General features: G+C 43.3%; 1 protein-coding gene across 1 annotated transcript; it reads right to left on the reverse strand.

Moving 5' to 3' along the window:
* Positions 1 to 2,829: 2,829 nt before the first annotated feature.
* Positions 2,830 to 16,548, reverse strand: LOC121579468 (lys-63-specific deubiquitinase BRCC36). Its single transcript, XM_041894069.2, has 8 exons — positions 16,311 to 16,548; positions 5,873 to 5,992; positions 5,593 to 5,680; positions 5,394 to 5,482; positions 5,247 to 5,302; positions 4,937 to 5,068; positions 3,294 to 3,337; positions 2,830 to 3,166 (listed from the first exon to the last, which is right to left on the reverse strand). The coding sequence occupies exons 1-8, from the start codon at positions 16,413 to 16,415 to the stop codon at positions 3,018 to 3,020; spliced, it is 783 nt and encodes a 260-aa protein (XP_041750003.1). The 5' UTR covers positions 16,416 to 16,548; the 3' UTR covers positions 2,830 to 3,017.
* Positions 16,549 to 17,107: the final 559 nt, after the last annotated feature.

Raw genomic sequence — 17,107 nt, forward strand, 5'->3', positions numbered from 1 at the left:
CCTGTCTACTGTAAATGGGATGATGTCATGGCCACTGTCTCGCACAAGGATTCCATAGCAACAGCAGAGTGGGAGAGAAAAAAGGAACGCTAAACAAGACTTTTAAAACTGGAGAGTCATCAGTCAAAATATCCAATCTGAAAAGCATTCGGTCCTCACCGTGAGTCCTCTATTGCAGAATAGTGAAGGAAGATGGTGTAGAATTGCTTAAATATCTTATCTTGGGTCTATATAATTGTAATTATTGCTTGGAATAGGTCCACTGAAAAAAATGCTAATAGATTTTCCCCTCTGGCTTACATTGCAATGACAGTACTTGAATAAATCTACAACAAATTAGTCTGATGCATTTTTTGTTGTAAATGCTTCATTTGTGGCAATGGTAACGTATGACACCTGAAACATAATTCCCTTATAATGTGGCATGTTAAAAAGTTATCTGAAAGGTTTAAGAGAGGATGACTTTAGCCATTTATATATTCTGAAGCAATATATTACAGTTATAGAACATAGGTCGGGCTGAGGCAGAAGTCACCATGAATTACAGCAGGCAGCATTTGTGCAGACGCAGTTCCCGGTCAGCAGTTTATCGTAATCAACCTGTCACCTAACCTCCGTTTCCCGAGAATCATGGGTTCCCTTCCCTCCCTTCCTATACAAGAGAGTCTCGGATCCACAGTGAATGATGCAAGCAATGCCATCCCACATTAGCAATGCTATGCCGCGTAGACAAACACCATCCAAAGAGAATCACTGATGAGAGCATCTGTGTTGGGTTGTTGATGAAAACGTAATTATAGAAAACCAAGTAAGAATACAGCACATCATATTTACTTCGGTAATCTGGCCATTTCAGCATCTGTATCTTTTTTTATCATGCATCTGTTGTCTTTTATTTTTGAGATGCAAAAAGCCTTGTATCTCTGGAGAACAATGCCTCTACCTAGTGGAATACCAAATAATGTTTGAGGATGATTGAAGATGTAATGAGGGTAATTATTGTTGTGAAAGTGATTAGAATGGCAGCCAAAGCATTCAGATTGCCAGATTTCAAGTGAGCTCTAGAGACATGAAATCTAATTTTAACAAAATATTGTAAAGGCCTTAAGTGTCTACACCATCTGACATACACGTACTTGCCACTGATTTCTGGTTGGCATTACTGCTAACATGGCCTTTTATAGTTCCTCTCACATACCAACTTTCACGAAAGGCTATTTCAGCATTGTGAGGTATCACTCAATAAGACCATAATGAAGATCGCTCAGGAAATTGCTCGTTCCATCTCCCTGACATGAGTGCTGCGGCATGACTCAGCCAGAATACTGAACCACTCCAGCAGATGGGAAAAGCTGTTCCTATAGCAACTCTCAGACACACAGAGATGGTCAGAAGATCATCTTTTCAAAGCTTGTCTAATTATTTGTTTCCATAATTTCTATAGTACACACAAAACCAGGCCATCTGAAAATGTTGGATTATTTTAACCAATCAACATAAAAATGTGCTGTTGGTACATTGCTGACCTATCCCTATACTAAAAACAACATTTACTTAAGATTGTGTTTGGTGTAATGATAGATGAAGCCAGTCATTATTTAAACTGCTCACCCAATTTGAGCATAGCCTAGATTTGGAACTGGTATAGCTTCAGTCAACTGACACAAATATTTAAGATGGTGAGTCATCAAGAGAAAAATCTGTTTAATCCCTCAAACAACAGAACCCATACAAGCATGACAAGGCACATGATGACTAAGCAATGGCTGCTAAATAAGCTACGATGATTACACCATAAATTCACATGTAGACATCATTCAGCTAACAATGCTGTATTTTCCAAACGGATATAAAGCAATATCCCATCTCCCCCACCTCATATGACAGTTAATTACAAATCATCCCTCTGCCCTGCTATGAGAATGAGAAACAACATTTCCTGAGGTTTTCAGACCAAATGCCTCATACAGAACTCAAACTCTGCAGGAGTTTTAGTAAGTTTAATGGTTTGGAACATTTCCATGAACTACCTTATGAAAACATTCTTAAGTACAAGAAATCCAATAGGTGTCAAAGGAGATGGCTTTGATTAACTTGGAGAGCACATATAAAGCATGACATATTGCAACATAGAAATTGAAACAACTTTTTTTTTAAATACTTCATAATAAGCAAATACCTGGATATACTATGTTGTCACATTTTGAATTGGCAATTCACATGGGACATCCTTTCATGCTCACAGTACATTGTACCATCCATTCAAAATATAAATAAATCGACAAAATTGAAAAACGCATCCAATACTCGGTGCCAAGGAACTAAAATAAAGAAAAGACAAACATTTTAGTCTGGGAGTGACATGTTGTAGTAAATACAGTACAGTGTTAAGGAGTACACAGAGCATGACCTTACAGGAAAACACACCCTAAGGTGTGTGTGTGGTTGCATTCAGTTAGCCATGAGGAGATTCCTTTAGTCACTTGTCCTCGTGTGAAAAGGTCTAGGAACATGTCAATATAAAATTTAAAAAGTAATTTTTACCCCTTTTTCGTGATATCCAATTGGTAGTTACAGTCTTGTCCCATCGCTGCAACTCCCATACGGACACGGGAGAGGTGAAGGTCGAGCCATGCGTCCCCCGAAACACCACCCTGCCAAGCCGCACTGCTTCTTGACACACTGCTCACTTAACCACGGAAGCCAGCCGCACCAATGTGTTGGAGGAAACACTGTACAACTGGCGACCGAAGTCAGCGTGCATGCGCCCGGCCCGCCACAAGGAGTCACTAGAGCGCGATGGGACAAGGACATCCCAGCCGGCAAAACCCTCCCCTAACCCGGACGACGCTGGGCCAATTGTGCGCCGCCTCATGGGTCTCCCAGTCGCGGCCGGCTGCAACACAGACTGGGATCAAACCTGAGTCTCTAGTGACGCCTCAAGCACTGCGATGCAGTGCCTTAGACCACTGCGCCACTCAGGAGGCCCACATGTCTATTTCTTAACTCTCTCCCTCTCACATGGTTGCCAGCTCCTGAGTTAGTCTCTCTTTCTCCAGCTGCAGCTCAATGATGTTCTGTTTGTTCTGCTCCAGACGGTCCTCCAGCCACTGCAGCAGGGGACCACTCACAGCAGACATCTGGCTGCACAGGTTCTTAGTGAACACTGAAATGTGCACACACACGTCAAGTGGAGAAAGAAAGCACAGTCAAGACATAGATGCGCTGTCTATGATATTAATATGCATAGTGACACAATTAAATATCAGTTATCAACAACTACAAAGACCAACCTGAGCCATTGTGTATCTTCGTGATCAGATCCAGGTGAGTTAAGCTGCAAAGGAATGAAATCCTGAAATTATTTCATTTACAATGAGCAATACACAATGCGCTGCCCTGAATTCATAAACTCAGCAAAAAAAGAAACGTCCCTTTTTCAGGACCCTGTCTTTCAAAGATATAATTCGTAAAAATCCAAATAACTTCACAGATGCACAGGATCGGTACATCCGAACATCACACCTGCGGGACAGGTACAGGATGGCAACAACAACTGCCCGAGTTACACCAGGAACGCACAATCCCTCCATCAGTGCTCAGACTGTCCGCAATAGGCTGAGAGAGGCTGGACTGAGGGCTTGTAGGCCTGTTGTAAGGCAGGTCCTCACCAGACATCACCGGCAACAATGTCGCCTATGGGCACGAACTCACTGTTGCTGGACCAGACAGGACTGGCAAAAAGTGCTCTTCACTGACAAGTCGCGGTTTTGTCTCACCGGGGGTGATGGTCGGATTCGCGTTTATCGTCAAAGGAACGAGCGTTACACCGAGACCTGTACTCTGGAGCGGGATTGATTTGGAGGTGGAGGGTCCGTCATGGTCTGGGGCGGTGTGTCACAGCATCATCAGACTGAGCTTCTTGTCATTGCAGGCAATCTCAACGGAAGACATCCTCCTCCTTCATGTGGTACCCTTCCTGCAGGCTCATCCTGACATCACCCTCCAGCATGACAATGCCACCAGCCATACTGCTCGTTCTGTGCGTGATTTCCTGCAAGACAGGAATGTCAGTGTTCTGCCATGGCCAGCGTAGAGCCCGGATCTCAATACCATTGAGCACGTCTGGGACCTGTTGGATCGGAGGGTGAGGGCTAGGGTCATTCCCCCCAGAAATGTCCGGGAACTTGCAGGTGCCTTGGTGGAAGAGTGGGGTAACATCTCACAGCAAGAACTGGCAAATAAGGTCCATGAGGAGGAGCTGCACTGCAGTACTTAATGCAGCTGGTGGCCACACCAGATACTGAGTGTTACTTTTGATTTTGACCCCCCCCCCCCCAGAAGAGGCTTTTCCTTGTTTTGTCCGTCTCTTTTACTACCGTGTCGGACAAAGTTTTAGTAGCCTATGCGACAGTGTTGCATCTAATGCTAGCTAGCTTGTTGCTAGTCAGACAAATGTTCAGAAATACAACCTTTGTTCAGAGCTCCACCCTGCAAAATATTATACTGGTTTGATAAGTGGCAATGCATCACTAGTTTCCATCTAGACTCCACCTCTTTTTATCTTCTTCCTGAGGAAAACTTCCCCAGGCTTTCGAACAAAATGTCAGAACTCTGGGGTGCATTTAGTACGACAGAATGGTATTGAACATTTAATTAAATGGAAACAGTACTGTACTGAACGACCAGATGAAGAACGGTGTGATTATGGTGGCCCAGAGGGCGATTGTGTATGGTGTGCTGCACAAGTTTTGCGATTTCAAATGGTCACACCCATATTGATCAGGCCACACCCACCAAATGGGAACAAACATACTTCAAAGGCTGATGAAGAACAGTGCACAATGTTTTGGGGAAACATGTCGTTCAACAGTCACGCAACGTAGCAAACGTTGAACCAAACTGAATGCTCCCCTGGGCTTCTGAGGCGACCTACCTGTGAATCTTTCTGTAGGTGTCCTGCTCTTCCTGGCAGAGGATTTTGGGGAGCTCCACTGCTGATTCAAGGCACACTTTCCCAATGGCCTCGTGTGGAACCACATGAATTGGGATCTCGATTCTCTCGTACCTTTATCAACACAGATCAGGGATGCAATTCAGTATTTGTGTTGATATTGTCAAATGGCTTCTTTTTGAGACAACTGCTCTGTGAAAGACTGAATCAATTAAATATTTCTCTGAGTAATAGTTATGAGGGAGAAAAGATAACAAAATCATCTAATAACACCAAACAGGGGTACACTTACTCTGAGCCTTTCTGGGCTTGGACAGACTGGAAGCAGGTGTAGAGAACTCGACCGGTCTAAGAGAAAATAATAATAGAATTTGTTCGAAGCCCCTTTGTAAATCAAAATGACGTTATATATTTTAAATAGCTGTCATTTAACCCTTACTTTTGTGTTCTTATCCTCAATGAAGCAGGAGAATATCAGCCCAACAAAGCCCTGGTCCATCATTTGGTACATGGCCTGTGTCCTCACATCTGTTGTAGAAAATGAATGACTTTCAGACACACCGACTGAAACAGTTTGCCATGACAGTGAGAACTAACGTTGTGGCATTGATGTGGTAGAGGGGTGCTCTGGTTCTTACCCACATGTGATGGCCACACAGTGATGTGGGGGTGAGAGTGGTACCAACCAACTACACGCATCGGCCGTCCAGTCATTTCAGCCAACCTGTAGCTCTTACTAAGGAAATTGATTATCAAAATGAGACAATGGCAGTGTCCTCAGGAATTCTATGATACCGCTACCTGTCACACTGACATTTATGGTATCTATGTCACGGACTATGTCACACTGACCTCCTGCAAGGCACCACCAGAAGATTGAGATTAAAGTTATTGAATGAGACATTGCATAAAGGATATCTCAGCTTCGGTAGCCGCTGAAGATAGCTGCTCGGGCGAAATTTCCACGCGATCCTTCCTCTTGTCTGAGCGTCGGAGAATAATAACAGAATGAATGTGGACGATGCGGTTGGTGTCCACCTATGTAAACAAACCAGGTGACTTTAGAAAGCAGAATAATTAACAGGGTAGCTAGCTCGAATCAATATCAGGTGCCCCTAATACCAAGTTGGGGGTATATGCCAATTGAGAATATGAATGTAACAACAAAGGGTACACTAAAGGTAGATAATATGCATGCATGTAGATAGCAGAGGCGTGTTCAGGGGGTGGCCATGCCCCCCCCCTGAAATCTGAAATTATGAAACACGGATAGACACGAACGAGTAATTAAGTTTGTTTCTTTATTGTTAAAAAAAATGGGAAAGCCTGGCTTCCCTTGGCATCCATAAATACATGCCACTTTGTAGGCTTAACGTTATTACACTTACGGTGTATGTAACACAGTAAAATATATTATGCAAATGAGGCAGTACTGAATACATAATTTCAGTATTTATGACCAATAATTTAAGGTAGGGATAATATTATTAACACAACTTCATGCAAAACAGAGTTTGTAGTAAAAAAAATTAATGTATGAAATTAGAATACAACTTTCTATAAAATGTTATGCAAATTGATACTGAATATGCTAATTACTATGTACGGATTTTATTTTATACAGCATGTTCATTTAAGGTAAGGTGATCATATTGGCAATGTACACTCAGTGGCCAGTTTATTAGGTACACCCATCTAGTACGAGGTCCGACCCCCCTTTGCCTCCAGAACAGCCTGAATTCTTCGGGACATGGAAACGTTACTCACTTGGTATCAAGGGACCTAACGTGTGCCAGGAAAACATTCACCACCGCCACCAGCCTGTACCGTTGACACCAGGCAGGATGGGGCAATGGACTCATGCCAAATCCTGACTCTGCCATCAGCATGACGCAACAGGAACCGGGATTCGTCGGGACCAGTGTTGGTGATCACGTGCCCACTGGAGCCGCTTCTTCTTGTTTTTAGCTGATAAGAGTTGTGCTAGAATAGCCCATCCGTGACAAGGACCGAGAAGTTGTGCGTTCCGAGATGCCATTCTGCGCTATTATTTGCCTTTTTGTGGCCGCCTGTTAGCTTGCACGATACTTTTCTTTCTTTTTTAGGGGGTAGATCAGCTTTAATATTGCAGATAGATTGTAACTTCCATCATTTCCACGATTCTTGCCATTCTTCTTCGACTTCATATCAACTAACTGTTATTCACATTACTGCCTCTGCTGACTGGATGTTTTTGTTTGTCGCACCATTCTCAGTAAACCCTAGACAATGTCGTGCGTGAAAAGCCCAGGAGGTCGGCCGTTTCTGAGATACTGTAACCGGCGGGCCTGGCACCGATGACCATACCACGCTCAAAGTCGCTTAGGTCACTCGCTTTGCCTATTCTTAACATTCAATCGAACAGTAACTGAATGCCTCGGAATCTATGGGTATCTTAAGTATACCTTTAATGCATTGTCGAACCATCATAATTATATTGAAAAAAATCCACCTTGCATCAAAATGTTATGCCCCCCCTAAACTGGTTCTATGCCCCACCTTGGCCACCCCATTCAACATGTTCTGGACACGTGTTACACCCCTGAAAAAGGGGAGAAATAATCACGAACGTGACGCAGTTATGTTTCCTCACTGACAAATTTAGTGTAATGATTTTACAAAAATACCACATTTTACAGAACAACAGATCTACAGGAACCAGAGATTTGTAGGGTACAAAGCTTATTCAAGTCACAACAGCATAAACTGTAATTCACTAAAACATATACAAATGTTTCAATATAACTGTCAAACACAAAGTAGCTTTAGCTCAGTAACCCATAACTACATTTATCAACCATGTCAACAAAGTATTCGAAACACATTATACAAATAACCCCCAAATATTATATTAACAACGCACATATTCATTCACAATTAGCATAAAATGGCAGCTACTCTCAGTACGAAGCTATCGCTGCAACCAAGCAGATTACAGTCACACACGCACCTAATAACTCTCTTCAACTTAACTCTAACTTCCTCAAGATGTTACTAACACATACCTTAAACTCTCTTCACAGGTTAGCAAGTTATTACATTCAAATTAACTCGTTTCATATCAATAACGTACCTGAAAAAGGGGAGAAATAATCACGAACGTGACGCAGTTATGTTTCCTCACTGACAAATTTAGTGTAATGAGAAAAAGACCGCGATTTCCCCAGGAAGTTGGGTGGAGACCAGAGCAATCGATCTCAGGCTCATAGATTAAGAGCATTTAGTAGATCACAGATGAACACTTTTACCCTTAAATTAGGCACCACAAAATAAAGTAGTCAATATAACATTTACACATTCCTCTTACAATATTAACCCTTTGACTCTTGACGGATTTTAAACACATTTATGCATTTTATCAATCTCTATGAACTAGTACTGGATGCATTATCTTTTTAACCTTAGATATTTTAAGATCCTTACATACCATGAACTTACTAATACTTTTTTAGTGTATAACAGGCTATGAATATGTCCTTTAACCTGTCACACTCTCCCCGACAAAATAAATGTTGTCCCAACATTACCAACATTATCTTCTTAAACAGTCTATAAGCACTGGACGTAGAAAATCCTCTTCTGTAAGCTAGTCCTTGAGCAGAGGTCAAAGTTCACAGTTCAAATAGAACCAAGAAGTTATATTCACAGTCCATATCTGTTGACCAGCTGTATAAACAGTCCATAAGCAGTCTTTTCTCATACTATTGTCAACAGTCCATCAGTTTTAATGATCTATATGCATAGTCTGCTAATTGTCTCGTGAAAGTCTGTGAAATCAGTCAGTAGTCCATGGTCAAACATGTCAACTCTGTCTGTGGCCTCAAGTTTGCTGAAGTCCATACATGTAGGGTGGCTGAAGGTAATATCGCTGTAGTGATGGCAGCCATGGAACCAGTCCTGGTGCAGGGTAGACAGGGAACAACTGTGGCTGTGGCTGGATACTGTAGCAGGAAGGGATACCAAGCTGATCATAGGTGATACGTCTTGGAGGGTGTCTCTCTCTTTGTGGCAGCTGGTAAGCTGGTTCCTCAGGTTCAGCAGCAGCAGTTAATGAAGGAAAGGCACTTAGTGGACGATCATCCAGCACATTTTCAGCAGGCAAGTTCATCTCCTCAGCAGGCAGTTCTTTAACTGTTGTTTTCTCCTCCAGCTGATTTTCAACAAGAGGCTGTGCTGGTAGCGTATCAGGAACTGGCACCGCAACTGTTTGTTTCACTGGTGGGGGCCTGTTTTCCGACTCTCTCGCTGGTTCAGCATACCTCTCAGGTACTGTAGGAAATGTGGGGACCTGTAGCGGCTCATGATGAAGGTCATATTCATCCCCGCTGTCTTCATCAGAATCTAGAGGCTGTGATCCAGGCTGATGTCTCTTTTTCTTACTTTTGTCATCTTTAGTCATTTCTGGTTGTCTCTCAAAAGGTAAGTGGTCACAGGACATGAGCAGGTTTCTGTGCAGGACCCTGGGCGTCCCCTACCCTTTTCTGGTCTCAACTCATAAATCGGCAGGTCTGAACCCATTTGTCTCACTACTGTGTGAATTTGATCTTCCCAATAGTTACGGAGTTTGCCTGGTCCTCCTCTTGGTGTCAGGTTTTTAATCAGAACTTCGCTCGCCAGGCTGTAGCACTGAACTCCTAACTTTAGTGTCATAGTACTTCTTACTTCTTTCAGCAGCTTTCTGAGCATTTTCTTTTGCAATGGCGTATGCTTCTTCCATTCCTCGTTTCCAGTTCTCCACGTAGTCTCGCTGGTTACTGGAACCTGCCTCTGTGCACAATCCAAAGAACATATCAACTGGAAGCCTGGGTGATCTCCCAAACAGAAGATAAAATGGTGAATAGCCAGTCACTTCGCAACGGGTGCAGTTATAGGCATAAACCAGTTTGTTTAGAGACTCCTTCCAGTTTGACTTTTGTGTCTCAGTTAGTGTCTTTAGCATTTGCAACAATGTTCTGTTCATTCGTTCCACTTGACCGTTCCCCATCGGGTGGTAGGGTGTTGTTCTGGACCCGGCCATGCCACTGAGTTTCTTTAACTGATGGAACAACTGATTTTCGAATTCTCCCCCTTGGTCATGGTGGATGCGGGAGGGGAACCCAAACTTCAGGGCAAAGTCATTGAAGATGAGATTTGCAGCAGTTTTTCCTGACTTTGATGTGGTGGCGTAGGCTTGAGTGTAACGTGTAAAATGATCAACAATCACGAGGATGTACTCATATCCCCCTTTGCATCTGTCGAGATGGAGGAAATCTATACATACCAGTTCAAATGGCTGTGTTGTCACAATGTTTGTCAGAGGAGCTCTTGTTTCATGGCCTGGCTTTTTTCTGCTTGACACAGCTACAAGTTTTAGTCACATAGTGCTCAATGTCAGATTGCATATAAGGCCAGAAGAAGCGGTCACGTACTAGTGATACAGTGCGGTCAGTACCTTGGTGTCCCATGTTATTGTGCAACTCTTCCATCACTTTACCTTTGTACTGCTCTGGTAGAACTAACTGCTTGCGGGCTGTAGTGATTCTGTACAGAATACCATCACTGTCGATTGTCAATTTGTCCCATTCTCTGAATAGGCATTTTGTCTTTGGACTGAATTCCTTTTGCTCTTTAACTGGCGGTTTGGAACCAGACAGCTTGAAATCGAGCACAGGACGGATGACCGGATCAGACTCTTGTGCCTCTCTTATCCCCTCTTTTGGGATCGAGCTGATTGTTGCTGTAGTTGTCTCACCTTCAGCTGATACTGACATAGATGCAGCTGAAATTGACCAAGGCACAAAAGGCTCTTTCTGTACCTCTACTGCTTGTATAGTGGCGGCAATGGTGTCTGGTGGAAGCTCCTCAGAACATTCTCTCATCAGTGACTCTACATCCAGTGGCATCCTCGACAAAGCATCTGCATCACCGTTCTCTCTGCCTGGCCTGTACTTTATTGTAAAGTGGAAATCAGCCAATTCTGCAACCCACCTGGAAGTGGTTGCGTTCAGTTTTGCAGTAGACAGAATGTAGCTCAGCGGGTTGTTATCACTGTATACAGTGAAGGTCGGAGCATAGTACAAATAATCATGGAACTTATCAGTGATTGCCCATTTTAGAGCTAGAAATTCTAGCTTGCCAGAGTGGTAGTGATAGTTCTTCTCAGCTGCTGTTAAGGTTCGAGAGCCATAAGCAATGACCCTAAGCTTCCCATCTTGCTCTTGATAAAGAACTGCTCCCAAGCCTTGGTGTGACGCATCAGTGTGTACAACAAATGGCTGAGTGAAGTCAGGGAAACCTAAGACTGGTGGGTGAAGCAGACACTCAATCAGCTGTTCAAGTGCCTGTTGATGCTGGTCAGTCCACAGGATTGGCTTGTTTGAGGGCACCACATGACTTACTTTCTTTGTTTTTGCTTTCCGTGGGTGGTCAGGTAATTTCTCTGAATCTGCTTTCAGGAGGTCATACAGACAGCTGGCCCTCCTAGAAAAGTCTTTGATGTACTGTCTGTAGTAAGTGAGTAAACCAAGCATTTTTTCTGAGCTGGCCCACAGTCTGTGGTCTGATCTCTTTCAATGCTCTTACTGCTTCAAAATCGGCTGGGTCAACTTTGCTGCCGTCTGCAGACACTATTCTGCCCAAATAACGGACCTGGGGTTTAAAGAGATCACACTTACTTGGCTTGAGTTTGATGCCATACTCTCTGAGACGCTGCAAAACCTTTTGCACATCATTCACATGGCTGTCGAAAGTTTTACTGAAAACTAGCGTGTCGTCCAGATAAGGAATGCAGATGTTGTCCCGGAGCCCTTCCAAACATTCCTCCATACAACGCTGAAAAGCTGCAGGAGCGTTCATGAGGCCGAATGGCATACGTATCCACTCATAGAGTCCCCATGGGGTCACAAATGCTGTCAGTGATCTGCTTTCTTCAGAGATGAACCCTTGGTGATATGCTTTTCCCTGATCTAAAAGGGAGAACCAGGAATTACCACCTAAACTGTCCATGATGTCCTGGACCCGAGGGATGGGCTGGCGGTCGGGATGTGTCTTTCTGTTCAGGTCTCTGTAATCTATACACAACCGGAGGGTCCCGTCCCTTCTTCCTAACGCACCACGACAGGTGAAGAATATGAAGAGTTTGACTTCCTAACCCAACCCTGGGCTATGAGGTCATGAAGGTAACCCTTCATCTCCTGATACAGTGGCCTGGGCACTGACATGTATGTGCGCTTGACTGGTTCAGAGTCCTTTAGAGAAATAGTCATTTTCAATCGTTCAATGCAGCCAATGTCATTGTCTGATCTGGAGAAGGAGTGACACTCTTCTCTAAGCATTTTCCTAACAACCTCTCTCTGTTCTTCGGTTAGGTGACTTAAACCTACTGGTGGATCCCACTGTTCAGTAGCAGTACATGGAGTTTGAACACTAGTGTGATTCACTGTGGCTGGGGTGACAGCTTTTTCAAAGACTTGGGCAGGTAACACAGTCATAATGGTTTGTACTGTACCGATTATGGTGCGTCCTAGCAGGGCAATGTCGTGGTCAGTGGGGTTAGAGACATCAAGCATGACAACTGGAAAAACACCTTTCTTAACTCTGACTAGTGTGTCAAAGAACTCAAGTTCATCTGGCCACTGCGGGTTCAGGTCTGGCTGGAAAAGCATTGTCATGTCATCTTTGAAAGGCTGGGAAGCTACCCGGCACTCAATCTGAATGCTACTGTGTTTTGGTACAGCAACCTTCTCTTTCTTGGTCTTCACTGCGTATTCATCTGTCTGTTCTGCGCTAACAGCCTGTATAAAAGCCCTCACCTTATTTCTTTTGAGGCTTGGGAAAGCTTTTTTTTCACTGTACTGTACCGTTTAGTCTTTTCGGTCATTGTCAGGATGTGCTCAATAACATTGAAACCTATGATGGGATGAGATAGGTGACAGCCTTTCATTACCAGCACTGGGATGATCAGTTCCTTCGTTTGGTCAGTTTCAGAGGCTAGCGGAAAAGTTGTTTCAATCCATCCCAGGTACGGCATTTCAGTCCCATTTGCTGCCGTCAATCTTAGATCATCAGGTGAGTCCAGAATTTCTGAAACATCCCTCAGCCTTGCGTTTGGGAGAGATTCCGCTTTCCATCGTTCATCAATGACCGATACCTGAGAGCCTGTGTCCCATAGAGCTTGGAGGTGGTGGCGATTCAGGTGACACTCAACAAGGCACTGTCTACCGACTAGCGAGGTGACCTTATGGGGGTGGCAACCTTGAGCTAGGGATGGTAAAGAGTGGGCATTTTCTTCTGTACAGGAAAGCTTTTCACAGGTAGAGTCCATTTTCAGGTGAGTGCATTTTTCCTTATGTTTAGTCCAATGTTGGTTTTGACATCCTTTGGAACAGTACAGTGTCTCTTTACATGATGAACATTGTTTCAGGTTCTCAAATGAATCTTCTCTGGCACAATTTGCACATTTCTGGGACTTTTTGGTAGCTACGGTTAACACTTGTCCCTCAGCGGTAACCCTTCCCCGTTTAAAGGGGCCTCTTTGGATGGTCTGACTCCCCGGATTTTACATCCAGCTTGAAAATGTTCCCCACTCCCACATCGGAAGCAGTGTGTGCAGCGTGCATCTGTTCTGGCCTGCTGGCAGACAAAACACCTCCTTGGAGCTTGAGCAGAGCGGTTGGTATACAGGTTAGGTGCATATTGATACTGCGCAGGGTCAGGTGCTTGGGGCTGACTGTAGTTGCTGTAATACTGCTGCTGGGAAACAGGTGGCTGGGGGTCCCTATCTGGCCTCCTAACTGGAAGTGGGGCATGGGCATAAGGCGATGACTGAAACATAGGCTGCTGTAATGTCTCCTTAATCTGAGCAATCTCTGCACTGAGACCTTTTAGGGAAGCTACACCTGTCTTAAGTTCAGCTAACTCTGTTAACAGTTCTGCGGGTATCTTAGCTTTGGCTTCCTTCACAGGACACTTTGCAGATGGCGTATCTTCTAACTGAACTACACTTACAGTTGTAGCAGGCTGTGGGGCATTAAAACGCTTTTTGTTTCGTCTTTCTATCTCATTAGCACAAGCAATGTTAAGCTTCTCTAGCAAAACCTCATCTGATGTTTCGCTATCAAGCAGGAGAGGCTGCATGTCTATCCTGATACTGTCACTCTGGAGACCTGTAAGGACTGTGTGTAAACACATGCGCTGGACTAGGGCAGGGTCATACTTAAGCCCTGATTCTGACTCCTGGGACGCAAATAGTACTTTCTGCCTCAAATCTAAGACGCGCATCAGGAAGCTTTGAGGGGTCTCCTTGCTATGCTGTGCTTCTGAAGCTAGCTGTTTGTAAAGCTCTGTTGCACTCTTCTCTTGGAAGTGGGAACGCAGGATGCATCTAAGTGTGGGAAGAGTTAGCTGGGGTTTACCTTCCAAGTAGCTGCGTAGCTGTGAGCCTGGAGAAATAGCCCTGATTACTCGTCTACTATTTCTACCTCAGGATAGCCTCTGTTAAGTCCATTCTCAATCTGATGGGCAAGGCTGGAAAAAGTCAGTTTATCTTTCTGGCCCGGTTCACCTATCTGACCAGAAATTTTTAACTCTTTGCGCCAGTATGAGCCGGGCTGTGCACTGGGTGAGAGCTGCATGCTCCTCTGAAGATGGGCAGGGGGTTGGGGCTGGCGCAGAGAATCACTGGCTTGGTCTGCAGTACTCTGCTCAGTTCCCACCCCTTGTTGTGGGGTTACAGTTCTCAGTCCCTCTATTCTGTGATGTGTTCTGGCTGTTTCAATATCATGGTCAGTTTGCCCTGTCTTGCTATCTATGCCACTGATCATCTCTGTCATTTTGTCTTTAAGTAGCAATAATTCCGACATGCCGCCATCTTCTAACTCTGCAACTTCCTCTCTTTCAAGGAACATCATAATGTGAGTCATCAATGATATGCGGATTTGTCTTGAACAACTCTTCTCTGTTCGCCTGATATGTCAAGGAAATCACATACGTCTAGTAACTTGTCTTTAGTCAGGGTGTGCAATTCTCCTACTACCTCTTCCTGTAGTTCTTCCAAAGGCGGTTGTCATGTTGACAGGACAGGAGGAACCTTTACTGTGCAGGAGTTGACTCTGAATTAGATGGTCCTTACTGTCTCTGATGGTCTCTCAACGGCCTCAGTTGACACGTACTTAACCACCAACTTCCAGCTCCCCTCGAACAGCAACACTTCCCTCACTGCAGCCTGCCTGGGTTGTTATGTAGGGATTTAGCTGGCTCAGAATTCAGCGACCAGGATGTGGAAGCCGGACATCTGAGCAGCAATCTCAGCGGAGCCTCCAAAATGTTACACCCCTGAAAAAGGGGAGAAATAATCACGAACGTGACGCAGTTATGTTTCCTCACTGACAAATTTAGTGTAATGATTTTACAAAAATACCACATTTTACAGAACAACAGATCTACAGGAACCAGAGATTTGTAGGGTACAAAGCTTATTCAAGTCACAACAGCATAAACTGTAATTCACTAAAACATATACAAATGTTTCAATATAACTGTCAAACACAAAGTAGCTTTAGCTCAGTAACCCATAACTACATTTATCAACCATGTCAACAAAGTATTCGAAACACATTATACAAATAACCCCAAATATTATATTAACAACGCACATATTCATTCACAATTAGCATAAAATGGCAGCTACTCTCAGTACGAAGCTATCGCTGCAACCAAGCAGATTACAGTCACACACGCACCTAATAACTCTCTTCAACTTAACTCTAACTTCCTCAAGATGTTACTAACACATACCTTAAACTCTCTTCACAGGTTAGCAAGTTATTACATTCAAATTAACTCGTTTCATATCAATAACGTACCTGAAAAAGGGGAGAAATAATCACGAACGTGACGCAGTTATGTTTCCTCACTGACAAATTTAGTGTAATGAGAAAAAGACCGCGATTTCCCCAGGAAGTTGGGTGGAGACCAGAGCAATCGATCTCAGGCTCATAGATTAAGAGCATTTAGTAGATCACAGATGAACACTTTTACCCTTAAATTAGGCACCACAAAATAAAGTAGTCAATATAACATTTACACATTCCTCTTACAATATTAACCCTTTGACTCTTGACGGATTTTAAACACATTTATGCATTTTATCAATCTCTATGAACTAGTACTGGATGCATTATCTTTTTAACCTTAGATATTTTAAGATCCTTACATACCATGAACTTACTAATACTTTTTAGTGTATAACAGGCTATGAATATGTCCTTTAACCTGTCACACACGCAACTGGTAGCTAGCTAGTTATTGCTTTGTTATTTAGCTAGCTTGCAAACGTTACCTCCCCGATGCAGAGTCCCATTACTTCCTCCTTCTCGGTACTTAATGCATGATTCATGCAAACCAAAAAGGCATCTGATTCAAGGTGAACTGCGCTCACTGCCATGTTATAGTACTATAATTGTCTTGTTCTCTAAAAACAAATATGATCAATTACTACAAGCTATCTCTCAAACTTCACAAGCTAAAGCTAGCTTGTTAGCGACTTCTCTATCAAAACTTGTTACATCAATAATATTCCGTTGTTGCAAGGAGGCGGATAAGTCCATGTGGTCCTACCTATGTAAGTATGACGAACTATTTTACCACTTAGCGCTCAAAATCGTACACTTTTTTTATAGTCGTGCGTTGTCCACAAACAAAAAATACATTTATACACAAACAAAATAATGTAATGATTATTATCTGCAGTTTAATCAGCAAAGTACATGTGGTAACCAATCCAGTCGGACGACATTTGAGTAAGCACCCGGGATTCCGGGGACGTTTGCAGCAAATATTTTGTATATGTCTTGAAGAACAGGTATAGAATCATGAGTTTAATATCTATAATTGTAATATCTACTGGTGGTTAATAGTTCGTGATGTTTGTCCAAGTAATTAATAATGTCTATGCCCCTTTTCTCTATATTCGTAAAATGCCACAGAAAGATCCTTGTCAGAAGCAAGCAGGCGCAATTCAGAAGTTTTTGCAAAATGTTTTTTTACACAGCATTATCTACCTATTTATATGATTTCTAATGTGAATAAAAAAATTTATCTGATTGGGTTTCATGTATTACACTAACTTAGCCCACT

The sequence above is a fragment of the Coregonus clupeaformis genome, chromosome 13 (assembly GCF_020615455.1).
Source record: "Coregonus clupeaformis isolate EN_2021a chromosome 13, ASM2061545v1, whole genome shotgun sequence".
Classification (NCBI taxonomy): domain Eukaryota; kingdom Metazoa; phylum Chordata; class Actinopteri; order Salmoniformes; family Salmonidae; genus Coregonus; species Coregonus clupeaformis.

Excerpts from the sequence above, each read along its gene's own strand:
- LOC121579468 (XM_041894069.2), bottom strand. The coding sequence starts at position 16,415 with ATGGCAGTGAGCGCAGTTCACCTTGAATCAGATGCCTTTTTGGTTTGC. Across the intron at positions 5,483-5,592 it reads TGTGTGGCCATCACATGTGG|ATGTGAGGACACAGGCCATG; the intron begins GTAAGAACCAGA and ends TTTCTACAACAG. Across the intron at positions 3,167-3,293 it reads GAAGATACACAATGGCTCAG|TGTTCACTAAGAACCTGTGC; the intron begins GTTGGTCTTTGT and ends TGCACATTTCAG.